Source organism: Leucopleurus acutus (genome assembly GCF_964270905.1).
Source record: "Leucopleurus acutus genome assembly, chromosome: 1".
Taxonomy (NCBI): domain Eukaryota; kingdom Metazoa; phylum Chordata; class Mammalia; order Artiodactyla; family Delphinidae; genus Leucopleurus; species Leucopleurus acutus.
In genome coordinates, this window is record NC_139142.1 from 141,370,277 (window position 1) to 141,388,996 (window position 18,720).

An 18,720-nucleotide genomic window follows, 5' to 3' on the forward strand; every position below is an offset into this window, starting at 1 on the left:
CAACTTTTTTGTTCACATCATTTCTTTGTAAATATCTTTCCTAAGGACAGTTTTAGGTGTCCTACAAATTACTTACCTTCATCTTTTCTGGTAGAAAATAAGCAGCAATCTAATGCTTTATTCAGAAACAGAGTAGCCTTTCTCTTTTTCCTTTCAAGAAGAAACAGCACAGTTAACCTAGGAAGTGTTCCCCACACGAACAGTCTTATAAGGCAATTGTAGGAGAGCAGAAGAATAGGATAGGATAAAAATATCTCTGTGGTGACCCATTCCTACTGTTTCCTTTATGAAGCTACTGAAATGAAAATCCTCTGCAGTGCAAGCAGTACATGGTCTTTGAATTTCAGGTGCGTTCAGCCTAATCGGAGAAGAAATGTAAAACACAGGAAACAATGAGATGAGTTGAAGTGAAGTATGTTCAGAGAAGGAAAAGGTGGTACGGCACAGTAGAGCAGTCAGGGGAGAAGCTTGACCTGTACTTGAAAGACTGAGTCAGAACAGAGTGGTTGAAAAGAAGAGATGAGAAGGAGCACTGCATGTGCTGAAAACAGTAAACAGATTTTATTAGTTAAGAGAGTGTACATTGAGAAGTAGCAAAAAATTAATTTTGTATAAAGTAAAATAAGCTTGCTATATTTATCATCACAGATAGAGCTAAGATGCATATAATATTGAACAAAAGTCAGCAGTTGAGAAATACTTTTAGGAATTCATTTATTCACACAAGAGCTCTCTCCTGAGCTTCAGATCCATATAAACATCTGCTTGATGGGTATTTGCACTGGGATATGTCCCATAATCTATCATAATTTAATCAAAATTAAAATCAGTATCGGGCTTCCCTGTTGGCGCAGTGGTTGAGAGTCCGCCTGCCGATGCAGGGGTCACGGGTTCGTGCCCCGGTCTGGGAGGATCCCACATGCTGCGGAGCGGCTGGGCCCGTGAGCCATGGCCGCTGAGCCTGCGCGTCCGGAGCCTGTGCTCCGCAACGGGAGAGGCCACAACAGTGAGAGGCCCGCGTACCACAAAAAAAAAAAAAAAAAAAAAATTAGTATCTTCTCCTGCAAACTTTCAATCAGCAAATACCCCAGACCCTGTGCTAGAGACAGAGCAAAGAATCAAACAGACATGATCCCTATTATTAGAAATGATACAACTTATAAATAATTGAAATTGTTTAGAGTGCGGAGGAAGAGAAATGAGGTGCCACAGGCTATGTAACTAGAGAGGCTGACCCAGTCTGGGAAGAGCCCTTTCAGATGAATAGGCATTGTCTAAGTAAAGAAGGGTGGCATGTGTCCCTAGTGTAAGGGACAGCTGCACATGTTGCAGCCCAGTAGTAAGAGAGCACATAGTGCTCAGTGAACTGAGAGATAGCCAGTAAAGATGGAGCCCAGGGAGCAAGGCAGAGTGGTGAGAGGCAAGTAGGTATAATCAGCAAGGCTTGATCATTTGTGTAGGGGAGGAGGGAGAGGTCTTAATGACTCCCAGCTTTCTGACTTGAGCAGCAGGGTGCATAGTCATGCCATTTATGAACTCTAGGGAAAACTGGAGCAGCTGAAGGAGCAGGGAAAGGGGAGAGAGAGATTTGAGACATCCAAGTGGAAATCCAGATAGACAGTTGAACTTAGAGGTCTGGTGCTCAGAAGAAAAGTCAGGACTAGTTTGCACTTGATGGCACATACATGCTAATCCAACCAAGGAAATAAATAAATGAAAGCACATCGGGAGAGAGTGAAGAGTAGGAATAGAAGGGGACCTAGAATCAAGTCTGGAAAATGTGTATCGTAGTTGCTCTGCCTCTGTCCCCAATCTCAGTGAATGACATCACCTTCCACCATGTTGCCCATATCAGCACCCTTTCCTGCCAGTCAAGTACTAAGTCTCATTGATTCCATTTGTTGTCAATTCTTTCTCACATAGGAAGACCAGGTGCCTTTATATATTGCTCACTGGTATCTAGAGGATGGGCCACCAAGCAGCTTTTAAAGTAATGCAGGACACTTGAGGTGTGGCCACTTTGGAAATCTACCCAACTTTGCCAGAAGTGAGTGTTATGGGTCAGCTTCTCCCCCTGCAACACTTCAGTGGAGCCCAAGTCTTCATTTCTGAAGCTAGACTTTTGAAGTACCCATACTAAACCTTGTCTGGATCAGGAATGTGATAAAGTAGACTCTTCCTGATTTGCCTTAGCCAGTAGGAGAATGAATTCTATTCCAACTATTTAATACCTCTCTTTTTCACCAAGTCTGACTAGCAGCATTTTATATGATCACCTGGAGAAGTGTTTCTTTCAGTCTTACACTTCCTGCAGCACCACCTCCTAGCTGGTTGAAATTCTGGGCCATGTCTTTTCCAACCAAGAAGTCTGCATGAAGGCTAGATTAAGTTGGCATTCCTGGATTTGGAGGCACTCCAGAGAGTTAAGGATCTTTAGCAGTTACTGAGTTAACAGTTTATCTCCTACTTGTCTAGCTTGGCTGTTCCAGTTGCTGTCCTCCTGAGAAGAAAAGGGGTTTGTTTAATTCCAAGCTCCACCTATGGGCTTCCAGCACATGAAAATCTTATTCATTTTAATCCAAACTCTTCACTATACAATAACATCACTAAACCATTGATTAGCTGAAGCCAAGAGAGGATTCAGGAACAGTCAACCTGACTCCTGGGACTAATTCCAGGAAGTTTATCCCAGCCAGTTTTTCTATATACTCTGTATGCTGCCATCTCCATACCTCCCCACCCCCAGAATAATCCCACATAAAAAAATTTAAAAATCTTTCCTGGCTTTTTTTGCAATTAAGATTATGCATCGTCACCCGTGAATTTTTTTAATTCTGTAGTGAGAATTTTTTTAAGTGTTTCCACTTGTTTCTTTCCTTCAGATCCCAGCTCTCACTATGTGATTACCCTGAAAGCATTTAACAATGTGGGTGAAGGTATCCCCCTCTATGAGAGTGCTGTGACCAGACCTCACACAGGTAAGGTACCCTGTCCATCTCTGGTCTTCAGCATTTTTTCCAGCAACTTAAGTAGAATGTTGGCATGAGGCCTGCCCCATAGGTATCAGTGAAAGGAAAAGTATATGGCAATTTAGGGTACAGGCTTCAAATAGGAAGATAAATGGGCTTTAAACATGGAAAGTTCTATGAATCCCTGTTTTGCTTTTTAGAAAATGTTAACAGTTCTGTCATGTAAACAAATCTATGTAAATGTGTAACACATGTTTTTAATATGTTGGGATCTAGAAAGCATAGTCGTGAGAGAATTAAAAACGAATTTTCATCTTTTGGTCATGTGAATTATAACTAAAATGAGAAAAAAAATGAAAGGATCTCCATATCTCTGAGGAAATATATAGGTTACTGATGGAATAAATGTATATGATTGATGAATCCAACATTTTTTTATTAGTCACCTGAGTTATTTGGGAAGGTATTTTTCTATGTGCTTTTTATATGCTTTATCTATAGAAAGTATGAAGTCATATGTACTATCCATTTGATCAACTGTATATTTATTACAAAAGAGACCAAATATTTATTATTTTTCTTTGTAATTTAATCTATTTTATTTAATCTATTTTAATCTAATTCAATCTATTTTATTATTTTTCTTTGTAATTTAATCTATTTAAAATATCTTTAAAAGAATAATGTAAAATTTCTGTAAATTATGTAAAATGTGATTTAGATTTGAATGAGAAAGTTCATTGAAGTGAATATATTAGAATTGCAAAATTTTCTAAAGGGTACTGAAAATCAAAGAATTTATCACTTTCAGAAATGCTCTTTTCTATTTGTTTCTCAAAATTGTGAATCTGTATTGCCTGCTATGTATTCTGGATACTTTGCTTAATAGTATGGATTTGGCATTATTCGTTTTAAAAAGATAATCTCTGTCCCCTTTTTTTATGCTTTTACTTAAAAACACCAGCACCGTGCTACATATCCTGTCTTCTGCTCCTGTGTGCTTACAGTTTATAAGTTCTCTTAAAAATAGCTTTGGTATTTCAGAAAGGAAAAAGAGTAAGATGAAAAAGAATATTTAAGCCGTTTGCTACTTTCTTAAATCAGTCTATAATAGAAAAAACAAATTCGGAATTATTTTCTTTTATGTGACTTAAAAATATAACATGGCGAGAAATATACAAGGGGAAATGTTCATAAGTCATGTAACCTAGTTATCTTTTCCAAGAGTTGTTACAAATAAGAAAAAAGTTCTCAAAAAAGTCTTGGTGATGTTTGCACCTGAAGGTGCATTTTCTGTAACTAATTGGTATGTGTCCTGATCTTTGAACAAAGCCCTTGATTATAATGTATGCTGTTCCTGTGTTATTTTTAGTCTTCATTGTGTAGGAAATACACAAATGGAGACTATTTCTTTAGTTTGGCAATTATTCATAAACAAGGCCCACGCCATTTCAGATTTAGGTTATAGAAAGGACTAGTCACCGTAACTATATGGGAAACCCACTTTAAAACCTTCACTTAAAATAGATCAGTGTGTATATACTTAGAAAACTGGCCAAGAGTTGGGAAAGCCCAAATGGATGCTGCTGTTTTGCCGTGGGCTCATGGTGCCTTTGTGCTCATTCTGGCCTTTGTTTTGACAATGATGCTTAGAGAATGTGTCTGTTGCGTATGGTGCAGGACAGCACATGAGTATAGACTTTCCTTTCGATCAAATAAGTGCTCTGATTTCTAAAGTTCATCAAGGCTGTGTCATTTAGACCTTTAATAACTATGGCATTTCCCATAGCTGATTGGGATTCATCAGAGGGTTGTTCTAAGTCTACTGGAGAAAGTGTGGAAATATTCCTGCGTGGCGTCAGCTTACCTTTCCTCTATGAAGAGTAATGCCCTTGAGTTCCCTTTGCTTTATTTGCATGTGAGCCATATTGCTGCACTTCTTTTAGACCCAGGACATCAGCAGATCTGAACTGGACCCTGCGCCCAATACCAAGGCCAGGCTAAGTTGCTGTTGGCTGATATTCAGGACTCATGTTCCAGAGTAGGGACCCCTACATGTCCAGTGATACCCACTGATAAGCCATGTCCCAAAAATTCAACCATAGTCACTGAAATATTAAAACAGATCATGAGTTTTGTGTTATTTGTTTAGAAAGAATACCCTTGATATTAAAAGCAGTTTTCATCTTTTAATGATTTTTGGACAGGAGGTAGAATTTTCAAGTAATGTAAAGGAAATTTTTTAGGAAAAAGAAAATTCAAGTTTGAATACATTAATATAGTCACTGGATTATCAAATTTTATATACCTGTTCAATATACATACAGAATACAGGAGAAGAAAATAGTTAATTACTGTTTCTCTAGATGCTTTCCTGCAATTTTTTCCTGAAAGAACACAAGTGGAAATATTCTTTTAAATGAATGGTGGTTATCTGTTAACTCCGGATTCTCTTTCTCTTTCTCCATTTCTCACCTTTCATTCCATTATATTACCCTGCATTTCCCTTTTCTTTTATTTTTGTTTATGTTAAAATGGCACTTCCATTTTTTAATTACTTTTTACCCAGACACTTCTGAAGTTGATTTATTTGTTATTAATGCTCCATACACTCCAGTGCCAGATCCTACTCCCATGATGCCACCCGTGGGAGTTCAGGCTTCCATTCTGAGTCATGACACCATAAGGATTACATGGGCAGACAACTCACTGCCCAAACACCAGAAGATTACAGACTCCCGATACTACACAGTCCGATGGAAAACCAACATCCCAGCAAACACCAAGTATAAGGTACTGGCACATTTGTTCTGGTTGAAAACCTAATTCTTGATATTTTCTGACTCTGAAGCTCTTGATTCATATATTTCCAGAATGCTAATGCAACGACTTTGAGTTATTTGGTGACTGGTTTAAAACCAAATACACTCTATGAATTCTCTGTGATGGTGACGAAAGGTCGAAGATCAAGCACATGGAGTATGACAGCACATGGGACCACTTTTGAATCAGGTATGTGTTGTCAGAACTTTGTCACATGGCATTTCTTCTCTTTGCAAGAAGTGAAAGCCAGTGAAAGTCCGTGCTAATGTTGTGCCATATCTCAAGTCATAAGACATCTCATCACCTGTTTTTCCTACCCAAGGAAAGAATTGAGTGCATGAATTGACATATTTACAGAACACAGTGAGCAGCTACAGCTGGAGTTCAGTGTTTGCTTTTTCAGCTGATTAATTATGTTTTTTCATCATTGTACAAGAACATTAGCAAATAGGACAATATAATGCAAAGTGTACTAGATTTTAGGAGTCATGAGACTTGAGTTCAATTCCAAGGTCAACCATCTGTTGACTGTGATCATAAGCAAGTCATCCAGCCTCTGAATCTATTTCTTCCATCTATAAAAGAGGGGTGATCTCTGCCTTTCCTACTTTATAGGGTCAAATAAAGTCCCCTATAAATAAAGTATGTGGTAAATTGTAAAGCACTGTGTAGATGTAAGGAATTACGGTTATTAACCTTGCCTTACTGGGAAATTGAGATAGAAAAGATGAAGTGGGCTGCCCTTCACCAATGCTATGCTTGCTAGAGCCTCAGCACTTTACCAGAGCCTCCCAAGCCTTCCCTAGGAGCTTTCTTGCAAACTGGTTAGTGTCTTATAAAATCTCCCACTGGAGTATTCTTAGGGTTTTTCTCTGTGAGTAAACATGAAAGAAAAAAGACAGCTAAGTAAATCAAGGGGAAAGCACGCCATCCGATTCTAAGATTTTGCTTGCCTTTTGCTCACTTGTAGACCTACCCTTCTGCCCCTTGTACTTGCCTAGCGTGGGGAGGTGTGTAACCGTTGGGAGGCTCTGTCTATTCCACCCTCCTATTTCTTTCTCTCTTTTAAATGAATAATGAAAAAACTAGAGCTATAAAGTCTCCGTAGACTGGGTTTGGCCCTAATGTCTTTTTATCTTCACCGTTGGTTGAATTTCCTGCAGAGAAAAGGGGATAGATTTGGAAAGAAAGAAATATAATGCACAAAAGCTTAAATAGACCTTGAGTTTGCTTTCTTTGCCAGTTTTAAGAGTATCTTTGTGCTTTCATTCCAGCCCATTAGGTAATAAATGATACTCCATCAGGAGTTTGCATTTCACTGGGCTCCCTTCCGTTTTATACTAGGAGAATTCCAGTATTTTAGGAAAAGAAGAGTAAGTTTAAGGATATACTTACTTTGCTCATTTTCCAACTAGTACATTAAAAGTTTTCAGCCATAACATGGAAATACAGATGCACTGTCATTTTTATTTTATTGGTTTTTCTGTTCCATAAACAGCTTTACATTTCAGAGCAATAACCTTCGTATCTTTTCAGCGTAAATTTAACTTAAAAAAAAACCCATCAATTTGTAAATCATTTATTCTTTGGGGGAATGGTGGTTTTCAAACACTGTATTTGGTTTAGAGAGCCAACTGTAGGTAGAGAGAAAGTTACTTTATACTTAAAACTATTCTAACAAAACAATCCAAATTGGGGGGAAAATGTCATCTTGGGCACATTATATAACATTTCTCATTTTCAGTCTCCTGATCTATCTAGCAGGGACTACAAATGTCTTTTGATTTCCCTAACTAGCCTGCATATCCCTGACCTCCCCATCTGGATGCCTATACTGTATCCTCATGGTGTGATATTTCCTCTTTGGTACTTTGCATATCCTTCTTTTCATTGGAGCTATTTATAGATAGACAATGAATTCTTTGAAGCCAGGAGGCTTTATCTTTTTTGCCTCTGCCCTTCATTGTGCCTTCTAAATGGAAAGGGTTGAGGAAAGGGTGAATTAAATTGAAATGGATGGGAATTACTGAAAGTATTATTATTTTGTAGCTCCTGCTTCTCCACCCAAGGATGTGACAGTTGTGAGTAAAGAGGGAAAACCTAGGACCATAATTGTAAATTGGCAGCCTCCCTCTGAAGCCAATGGCAAAATTACAGGTAAGAGGCCTAAGATGCCTTTGAGTGTGTGACTGTTCCCTGTTCCTGCCTGGCAGAAGCATTCCAGAAGGGTGCCTCCTTGTTAGGAGAAATGGGGGTCTTAAAGCTGCCTTGGCCATTTTATGAGGTATGAGTCGTGATGGTCCTGGAAGGTGGAGCAAGGACGTGCTGTTTAGTGACATAAAAATGATTCACTAGCTGGTTGTTCTGACCCATGTTGCATGAAAGTCTGAAGGTTATGGGTTGTACTAGACAGCCTTTGGTTATAGTGGAACTTATGGACATATTTATTTTCCTCAGGAAAGCTGTTCTTCTCTATCTCTGACTAGATGACCAGCTTTGAGATTAAAGACCCTGCCTAATTCTACGGGATAATACCCAATAAATATAAACTCAGTTCTTTTACCCAGAAGCCAAAAAAACCCATTAGGCTTTTAGTTTCTTTTTTCACCCAGAGCTGCTACTTCAGCTTCCCATGCTCTTACAACTAGAGTTAAAAGTCCGAGTTGGCTTAGGCCTTTGAAGGGACCTTGAATTTTTCCAGAATAGAGGGCACTATGCCTTCCTTGGCCTTATCAGGGAGGAAAACCTGCCTCTGCTCTAGGTAGGTGTATGCCTCCTGAAGTTTCTTCGTATGAATAAGGCAGCCTAAGGAAACTGAAGGCCTTTCTTAGCATTGTCCTGCCTTGGCTTTCAGTAGGAATCCCTTTCCATAAATCCCAAGTCTTTATGAAATTTTTACTTTAGGTTTTAGAATGTGCCTCTTCCATAAAGGAATTAAGCATGACTTGACATGGATTACATTTTGTTTTGTCTTTAAAACCAGTAATGATGCAGTGCATTTTTGCACTGTGTAGGTCAGGTAGGCTTGTGATTGTGGTTCTTCCTGCCTCAACCATGGAGATTGAGTGCCCTCTGGTGGATATATCAGGTGACGTTTCACTGTGACTTCACCCACCCCAAGTTTGGGAGAATTTAGCAGAGGTGGCTGCGCATCTCCTAGGAGTTTTTCTCCTGGGAAATCACATTGGTGAGAGTTAAAACAGCATTGATGGGCTTCCCTGGTGGTGCAGTGGTTAAGAATCCACCTGCCAATGCAGGGGACACAGGTTCAAGCCCTGTGGGAAGCCCTATGGGAAAATCCCATATGCCGCAGAGCAGCTAAGCCCGTGCTCCACAACTACTGAGCCTGTGCTCTAGAGCCATGAGCCACAACTACTGAGCCTGCGTGCCACAACTACTGAAGCCCACGCGCCTAGAGCCCGTGCTCCGCAACAAGAGAAGCTACCACAATGAGAAGCCCGCACACCACAACAAAGAGTAGCCTCTGCTTGCCACAAGTAGAGAAAGCCCCACATGCAGCAACGAAGACCCAATGCAGCCAAAAATAAATTAATTAAAAAAAAATATATATATATATATATAGCATTGTCAGGCCATTACTAGTTACTAGTTTTCAAAACTGCATTGAGTTAATTGTAGACCCTTGAAGTATAGGATGTTGGAATGATGATTAGGTTATTTTCCTTATATAATTTCCTAGCTTATGAGAATATTTAACCCTATATTTTTATCTTTACCTTTATTACTTCAGCTGCAGATATAGATGGTAACTTACAGTCTGGCACTGTTGAAATTGTGGTTTTATCTATATTATGTTTAGTGTAGCATTTAAAATGCTTTTTACCATTGCTAATTTAATCTGTAACTAGTTCTCTATTTGTATATGCTGTAACATATATCTTTATTGACTTAACTGATTGCAAAAGAAAAAGCAGGAATAAGATTTCTTTTCCCATTAATTCCCTTGGATAGGTTACATCATATATTACAGTACGGACGTGAATGCAGAGATACACGACTGGGTTATTGAGCCTGTTGTGGGAAACAGGCTGACTCACCAGATACAAGAATTAACACTTGACACACCATACTACTTCAAAATCCAAGCTCGGAACTCAAAGGGCATGGGGCCCATGTCTGAAGCTGTCCAGTTCAGAACACCCAAAGGTAAAGCCTCCCAAACAGAGTGTTCCATTGTGTGTCTCTTGAGTGGGGCTATGCGTGCACATGTCACTTTAGCATGTAGAGACTGTGGATGATACAGGAAGTCCTGATGATGCGCTTATGAGCCACAGTGTGAGCATTAATCTCAAAATGATCCCACCCACTGATACCAAATCAGTGTTCCCTAGGTTACTGACCTAACCATATAATTTACAGGGGAACTCTTGACTTCAGGCTGCTTGAGGCAGATGAATCGCAGTGATCTAAAAGTTCTTACCCGTCAGATCAGATGGGATTCTCTTGGTTCCCACACAGCGTAGTAGCATGTTCATTGTGATGGATGATTCTCTTTCAACACATGCAGGCTCTTAACCTGAAAGGCTTATTCATGGACCTTTGTAGAGAGAAAGGGTTGAGGCTTTTCTCAAAAGGGGCCCTTTAGAGAAAACTCTAGGTAAGAAAGTGAAGGTAAAATATTGAACCAAGTAAAGCTTAGGAATAAAAGTCGGGGACTGAGTCTGGAAGTATGGAAACCATACATGGATTTCTTTTCTGTTAGTACGAAAAACAAGACTCAACGTGTTTGGAAGTTTGTGGGTTTTTATTTTTTCCTTTAAAAATTCTGCCTGTCCCATCTTCAAAGCTTGTGATCCTTGCTCTTGTTTTTTTCTTCCCCTGTGCTTGGCCTGTTAGCGGACTCCTCTGATAAAATGGCTAATGATCAAGGTAAATGAGTAGATGGCCTCTCTTTCCTTTCCTCTCTTTTGTGACCTATTATTAGCTTTTTGGTTTTTTGGGGGTTTTTTTTTCCTGAAAATCAGTACCAGTACCATGTGTTAAAAATCGAATATTTATTGGCCAGAGTAGAGTTGAGTCCATGTTTGTGGCACTTGGAGTATCTGAAAAGCTGGGGAATCTATTGATACTTAGGAGCTAAATAGACTGGCAGGAAAAAAACTGAGTCAAACTTCTGCAGCTATAGGAGATTGGCCTTAAGTGTGGGCCAGATTATCATTTGCGCTAAGATACTGAAATTCTGTAACACAGATAGGGATTTGGGACATGATGAGAACAAGCATACCAATTTATCATATTTGTAGCATCTAGAATTTTATTAGCATCTCTAAGTGAAAAATTTAATCAAATTCAGTGAATACCCTCTTTTCCTCCCCCCAACAGAAAATCTACAAATGTACCCTACTGAATTGTATGATTATCTGTGATAAAATTAGTGGTCTCTGTTCTCTTGTTTTAAGCTTAATTCAGAGCTGTTTTTCCATTTCTTCTCTTAAATATATCTGCTTATTTTAAAAGAGGTTAGAGACAGTTTACAGTGGAAGTTTAGGAAGCTTGGGCCTCAGTGTCACCATTCTTGAAATTGTCAGTGTAGTCTGTTCACTGCAATTGCTATGGTGGAGAGGTAACTATCCTTTGTGATTTTCATCTCTGGGAAGTCAGCTAAAGTAGGTATCTGTTTTCTATACTAAGGGCAGTAAAAGTAAATTTGATGGTTGCTTTTATTCTTTAGGAGTAGTTACTAGAAATACAGAGTCTTTGGATCTTGGTTAATGGCAAGGAAGATTCAAAATTTGAAGTTTCAAGTTTTAGGGCTTTGGAAATGTGTTTGCATTCAATGAGCCTTTTGTTGTATGTTAGAGAAACTGCAAACATACCTCTGTGTCTGTGTGTGTGTGTCTGTGTGTAAGGCACCCTAATCATGGTAGAACCTTTGACTTAAGCCTGAGAATAGAAAAGTAACTATACTGAATATGCACAGAATATAAATGTGCTCACTGTTCTTCCCTCACTTCACTCCATAAGCCAGGGTGCAATTCTCAGCTACACCGCACCTTTGGTAGTTAAAATTCTTTGCCCATGTTTATTTTTGGTGTTTGGCTAATCCCTGGAATTTCTTGTTCATAGGTTAAATATAAAGGAAAAATGTTAAGAAATATGGGAATTAAGTCAATCGGTTTCTTGGCAAAGTGTGTTCATTGGCAATTATTTACATAATATGTTACTCTGGATAGCTTGGCTTAAATGTGGGCTACCTGACAAATAAGTACACTTAAATATGAAGAGCCTTACAAGGGCTGTTTCATCTCTGCCACCTTATCACAGTGAAAAGAAAAACTGGAATCTTGAAATATGGTGTGTGCCATTTGGGAGGAATGATGGCATCAGAAGTAAAGGGATAAAGTAATAAGTATGGACAATGGGAAAGGGTCAAGGACTGTGAGTTAAATTCTAGAATATGCCCTTTTGGATACCCAAGACCTTCTTTGGGGGTTTTGAGCTTCTGGAAACATAGAAAATACTCTTTTCATTTCTAGATTTATTCGTTAAATGAACTCATACAGAAACCTTCAGATTTTAATTTCTTCCATTTCCTCCAAGTCTGATCATTTATAGCAGTACTTGATATTAGCTGTAATGTTTTACAGCAACACGTCTGGTTTATGCATTTCCAGGCAAGCTTTATTTCGTAGAAATAACTCTCATTTATAAGTGTTTTCTGAAGCTTCATGCTCTTTACCTCTGCAAAGGATAAGATAATATTCTTCCCTAAAGATTTATTTAGTAGTTAATATTTACTGAACATTTACTGTGTGTCAGGCAGTATTCAGAATACTTTATAGGATTAAATTTCCATTTAATCCTCACAACCATTTCATGAAGTAGGTACCATTATTATCACTGTTTTACAATGAGGGAACTAAGACCCAAAAATAATAGCTTAGTAACTTGCCAAAAGTCAAACAGTTAGTGCGTGATGGAGCCGGTGTTGCGGTGCAGGCAGTCGGTTACGCACTGTGCTGTATTAACTGTGTGGAACAGCTCTACTTTGCAGTTCTTGCACACTTCTTCAAAAGAAGCATGAGACTGCCTTCTGGCCCCAGACTTTGCACTGAGGAATACCTTTGCTTTACTGGGGACGGACTCCTTATATTTGCTTTACAAGGCAGCTTCTTCTATAAATGTGAAGAATAAAATTCAAGACCAAGAATATAAATTTCTAAAAAGCTGATATTTGTGTTTTCTGAGGTCTGCTTATGAGGTGGTCCCAAGCCCAAGGTCAGCAGCCTCACTTGTTATGTTCCATGATGATGGATTAGGAGACAGTGTCCTTCGTGAGCAACTAGAGGGAAGACTTTGGTTTTTTTATCTTTGGATATTTAGGTTGACTGAGCAAGAACTGAGAACCCAGTTTGAATGTCCAGTTGCCTTCCTGCTCCCGTTACGGTAACTTTATATTTGGAAAGGCAGCTTTATATTTTGAGAAAAGAATCCAAACGCTACTGACACCCACTAGGCCAGATCAGCATAGCCGGTCCCTTGGAAGAGTCCATTTCTTTAATGCAGATTAACCTAACTGGTCCCCTTAGTCCCTTTTCCATGAGAAGCTACTTTAGCCATAAGTGCTCTGGGTAGTATTTCAGCAAATGTTTCCTGGGCTAGAGAAACCTTAACAGCAAGGGGCAGCTTTGTTACACCCTAGATACAGCCATGGAACAAGGGTGTCAGACTTTCAGATGCCTCATTGCATAGAAAGCTATACCTTAGTTTGTTTTGCACAAATAGGCTATATTTTCCCATTGTGTGTGTGCTACTTCCTTTTCTTATGGACAGAGTAGACTGAAAATATTTTTTTTTTGTAGAAAACACTCACTAGCTGTGAAGTAGACTTGTCACACCAATGGATTGGGTTGTTATTGACATGAGTTCTTCTTCTTCAGCCTCAGGGTCTGCAGGGAAAGGAAGCCGTCTGCCAGACCTAGGATCCGACTACAAACCTCCGATGAGCGGTAAAGCCCTTCCTGTGGCTTTTTTGGCCTCCTGTGGGCATGATGCAGTTCTGCTTGAAATCTTGAAATGTTTTTTGTAGCTCCTGTGTGGTGGATTGTAGCATGTTACTCATTTCTTTTTATTTAATAGAACTGGCTTTAGGCATTTTCTGGCAAATGTTTGCTGAATTACTATAAACTCATTCATTATAGGATCCAGAAATAAAATTGTTTCCCCACATATCCAGCTTAAAATAATTCTAAACAAACAAGTCTTCCTTTTGCCCACTGCCTCTAGAAAATAATTAGAATCTTGCTTTCAAAAATAAACCCTTTAGTGGGATTAGCTATCATCTAGAACAAGGCAGAGAAATGCTTTGGAATCATTAATTTATCCCCACACTACTTACTGCAGTGTTTTTAGTTTGGGAATTCTAAAAAATTATTACCAGTCTCCAAGCCATCCTAAGAGCTGATGCCTTCTAATTACTTAAATGATGACACCTACTTCTGTACTGAACGTCACCATTTGTAAGTTACTTTCACACATGAAATCACATTTGATCCTCATAACACTGTGGTGAGGCAGGGAGAACAAGTATCATTATTCCCATTTTATACATTAAGAGACTCAGCGGAGGGGTAATGTGCCTGGATCCACCCACATATTCTGGAAGTCCTAAAACCAAAACCCAGGTCTTCTGACTTCAGATTGTGCCTTTTCCACTGTCACACACAGCTTGAAAGGCATGGGGTTCTATACCAGATGTGGGAATCCAGGATGGCAAAATGTCCACAAAGGTAGTTACTAGAAATGACCCTTACTGTCTCCTCACTTGTAGAGTAATTTTACTCCAATAAAAAAAAAAAAAAAGAAACATATGGAAGAGAAAGGAAGAGAGTTTCTAGTTCTCTGGAAACTCCTGATCTAATTGTGGAAACAAAATTATCTCAGTCTCCAGTATCTATTTAAATAAAAAGTGACATTGCCCAGACTTCTGTGAAATCAGCCAGTTCTTAGGAGAGCCAGACAAATTTGCTTGCTTCAAGAAATTTTTAGGCTCTGAGTTCTAGGACTTTATGAGTTTTTCCTCCTGGGATGCATACGTTATATTTATGTGCTGTCCACAGTATAATATTCAAGACTGTGAGAAAAGCAGTTATTTCTTTGTCTTATCTTTCATTTATGCATTCATTCATTCATTCACACATATTTCTAAAGGTTCAGGTTCTATGTAACAGGCTGTAGGAACAGGAGGATTGAGTAACAAACTACCTGATAGAGAAAAGAGAAAGCTTTGTAGAAGAGATGATCTTTGACCCAGATTTTAAAAGACACAGAGAAGATTGCTAAATGTTGAGGAGGGGGTTGAACATCCTAGGACACAATAAAAGCACGTGTGGAGGCATGGCAGTTTAAAACAGCCTGCTTGGACATGGAGGCAACCTAGGTGTCTGTTGACAGGTGAATGGATAGAGAGGGTGTGGCGCATATGTGCAATGGAATATTATTCAGCCATAAAAAGGAACTAAACTGAGTTATTTGTAGTGAGGTGGATGGACCTAGAGTCTGTCATACAGAGTGAAGTAAGTCAGAAAGAGAAAAGCAAATACCGTGTGCTAACATATATATAGAATCTTAAAAAAAAAATGGTTCTAACAAACCTAAGGGCAGGACAGGAATAAAGACGCAGACGTAGAGAATGGACATGAGGACATGGGGAGGGGGGTGGATAAGCTGGGACGAAGTGAGGGAGTAGCACTGACATATATACACTACCAAATGTAAAATACCTAGTTAATGGGAAGCAGCTGCATAGCACAGGGAGATCAGCTCGGTGGTTTGTGACCACCTAGAGGGGTGGGAGGGAGACGCAAGAGGGAAGGGATATGGGGATATATGTATAGCTGATTCACTTCGTTACACAGCAGAAACTAACACAACACTGTAAAGCAAGTACACTCCAATAAAGATGTTAAAAAAAAAATTTTTAAACCTGCTTTCTCCAGGGATCACACTGCCTAGAGACAGGATAGAGAGTCTCGTGTTAGAGAAGGTAGGTTAGAACCAGCCTGTCAAAAGCTCAAGTGCTGATGCTAAGAAATGTGAGCTTCCTCATGTAAGTAACATATGTAAGATGTCTGATACTACTGGTAAACTATGACTTCCATTTATTGAGTATCTACTATTATTACCCTGATGACAGCGGAGAATGAGTTGGGTGTCACGAGTATGAAGTCAGAAAAGAGTGGTTTGGAAGCTGTTGCAATAGTCCAGGTGAGCCTTAATGTCCCTGGTAGGAGGGATGATGCTCCCATTGGCAGCTCATTCTTACTCTATTTTAAAAGGGAGCTTTTGGCCAGCTCAGAAGTTAGAGGTCAACTGCAATTAAATGAGAATTTGTCTCTGTTGAATGCAGGAAAGAACTGCCGCCACCACCTCTGCTTGCCTCCCACACCCCAGCTCCCCAGCCTCTGATTGCAGTGCCTGCCCCACCCAGTAACTCAGCACTGCTGTTAATAAAAGTTTTATGTAAGGCCCTAGTATGGTCTAATTGTATTGGCTTCCAGTTCCATAGTCGTTCCCAAATATAAAAATGTTATTTTATTGAAGGTCAGTGTGTACAATTTAAGTTGTCTATCTGCTGACTTCTTTCTCAGAAATGAAGGATAAAAGTGATTAAAGCAAATGTAGAAGAATAAGCTCTTAAGCTGTCAAAATTATCCCACATTTAGGACTGTGCTTAGTAGCCTATAAAATCATAGAATCAAAAGTGAAAGGTCTGCTAATCCAATCCAATGTTATGGAAGGGATTCCCACAATAAGTATAGTTTGGATTAGATCGTAAGTTTATAAGCCAGGCTGTATATGAGAATCACTTTAGGAGCTTTTCTAAGAACACGGGTAGGAGGCCATACCTTCATGGTAGGAATTTCTTCCACAACATCCCAGACGGGTAGGATGACTCTTCTTAAGTACTTCTTCTAGTGACTAAATATTTAGTCACTAGCAATAGTTAAGCAAAACAGCTCATCCTATTAATTGTACAGCTTTGATTGTTAGGGCAATAAGAGAGAGTAACTAGAGGAAAAGATGTCATCTATCCATGATGGTTAGATCTGTGTAGAGGGATTTCCCATATTTTATAATATGAACATGCATAACTTTTATAACGAGGTGGGAAGCAAAGAACTATGTTTCAGAAAATGGAAGAGCAAGACTACAAAAGGCCTTGATAAAAAGCTGAGCCTCATCCTGTGAGCAATGAGGGAACAATAATAGGAAGAAGAAAATCTGTTTCTTCAAGGTCCTAAATGATGCGGCCTCTGCACACCCCTCCAGCCTCACCTTCATCTTTTTTCTGCTCACTTCCTTCTCTCTAACTTTGCATATCTCTCTTTGCTTCAGCAATACTGGCTGCCTTTCTCTTCCTTGAACGTGCCAAGCTCATTCCTGCCATAGAATCCTTCCACTAGCTATTCCCTCTCTATGGAATGTTCTTCCTCCAGGTCTTTGTATGGTGGGATCATTCATGTCATTCAAATCTCAGCCCAAATGCCATCTCCTCAGAGAAGCTTTTGCCATCCATTCAATCTAAAATAGCCACCCAGTCACTCTGTATCATATACCTTCATTTTATTTTTTCATAGCACTTATTACAAACTCATAATTTCTTATTTGTTTATTGTCTGCCCCCACCCCTACCTATCTTTGTTGTTCACTGTTGCATCCTTAGTACCTAGAACAATGCCTGGCTCATAGTAACCACTCAATAAATATTTGTCAAATTAATGCATATGTACATACTTTTTCCTGAAACTGAATAAGAAAATTAACTGCATAGACTGTGTATTTATAAAAAGAGAGACATTATTTTTCAAATAATTTTTTTGTGATGGCAGACATCTATATGTTGGAAAAAACCTTTCGTTTTCTATGAATGTACATTTTTTAAATAGTTTTGCAAGTCAGAAAACTAAAATGATTCACAAATGGTGCTTTATAAAATGAATTTACATACAACATAAGACACCAGGAGACAGACCCCCTTATTTGTCCAAGCATAGTGTTTAGTATAACTTGAGAAACTTCTATTGAACATCAGCTTTGTGCAAGGTACTGTGCATAGGGCAGAAACTCCGCTCTCTAGATTTCATGATCTAGTGGAGATGGCTGTGTTCATGAGGCACTTTTATACAAGGCACGGTGATGACTGTTATCAAGAAGCTCACAGAAGTATCTATACTCACATGACGGTTCTGTAGCCTGATTTTATGCTAGAATTCTCTAACACTAGCAAGCGTACGGTTTTCCCTTTCCAGGCAGTAACAGCCCTCATGGAAGCCCCACCTCTCCTCTAGACAGTAACATGCTGCTGGTCATCATCGTTTCCGTTGGCGTCATCACCATCGTGGTGGTCGTGATCATCGCTGTCTTTTGCACCAGGCGTACCACTTCTCACCAGAAAAAGTAAGGAGCCCCAGTTGTAGCCCATACATTTTTTTGTATGTATTCTTTTGCTTCTATGTGACTTCTGTATCTGGAGTTGTACACAGAGTTAAAACATAAAATATGTGAAAAGCGATGTTTTAAATATTTTTAAAGGAAATGCAGAATGGTTCCTCTTATTAAGTGTGTGTCATTCAGGGTCCTGGCAGGAAAGAGGTGGCACACTGAAAGGGGGTGAAGGAGGCTTTAATGAAGGGACCATTTACAACGTCCTAGGTGGGGTTAGCGTTAGGCAGCGGTGTTCAAGGGCCAGCAGCAGTGATAGGCCACTGTCACCCTTAAAAGGGTGAGGGTTTTTTCTGATGAAGAGAGAGCTGTTTTCAGGGATCTGAAGCAGCAGGAGAGGGCTTGCGACAGGAACCGTGTGGGGTGGTAGGACTGTAACTACTGCCAACCTCTAGCCCAGCAGTGAGGGGGCAGGAGAGAAAATACGTCCTACCTTCCAGTGTCTTGCCTGTGCATTCTACCT

The 18,720-nt window shown here is 39.4% G+C and overlaps 1 protein-coding gene across 2 annotated transcripts in view; it reads left to right on the plus strand.

Annotated features, from left to right (window-relative positions):
- Positions 1-18,720, plus strand: part of NEO1 (neogenin 1) — a gene marked incomplete at its 5' end in the record, with an annotated part of 241,706 nt that overhangs the window by 206,332 nt on the left and 16,654 nt on the right. For both annotated transcript variants that reach the window (XM_082861203.1, XM_082861204.1), the window contains 7 exons: positions 2,883-2,978; positions 5,587-5,762; positions 5,843-5,981; positions 7,842-7,949; positions 9,765-9,959; positions 13,694-13,762; positions 18,065-18,212. In XM_082861203.1, coding sequence (XP_082717329.1) covers positions 2,883-2,978; positions 5,587-5,762; positions 5,843-5,981; positions 7,842-7,949; positions 9,765-9,959; positions 13,694-13,762; positions 18,065-18,212 — 931 coding nt within the window. The remainder of the gene's footprint in view (positions 1-2,882; positions 2,979-5,586; positions 5,763-5,842; positions 5,982-7,841; positions 7,950-9,764; positions 9,960-13,693; positions 13,763-18,064; positions 18,213-18,720) is intronic.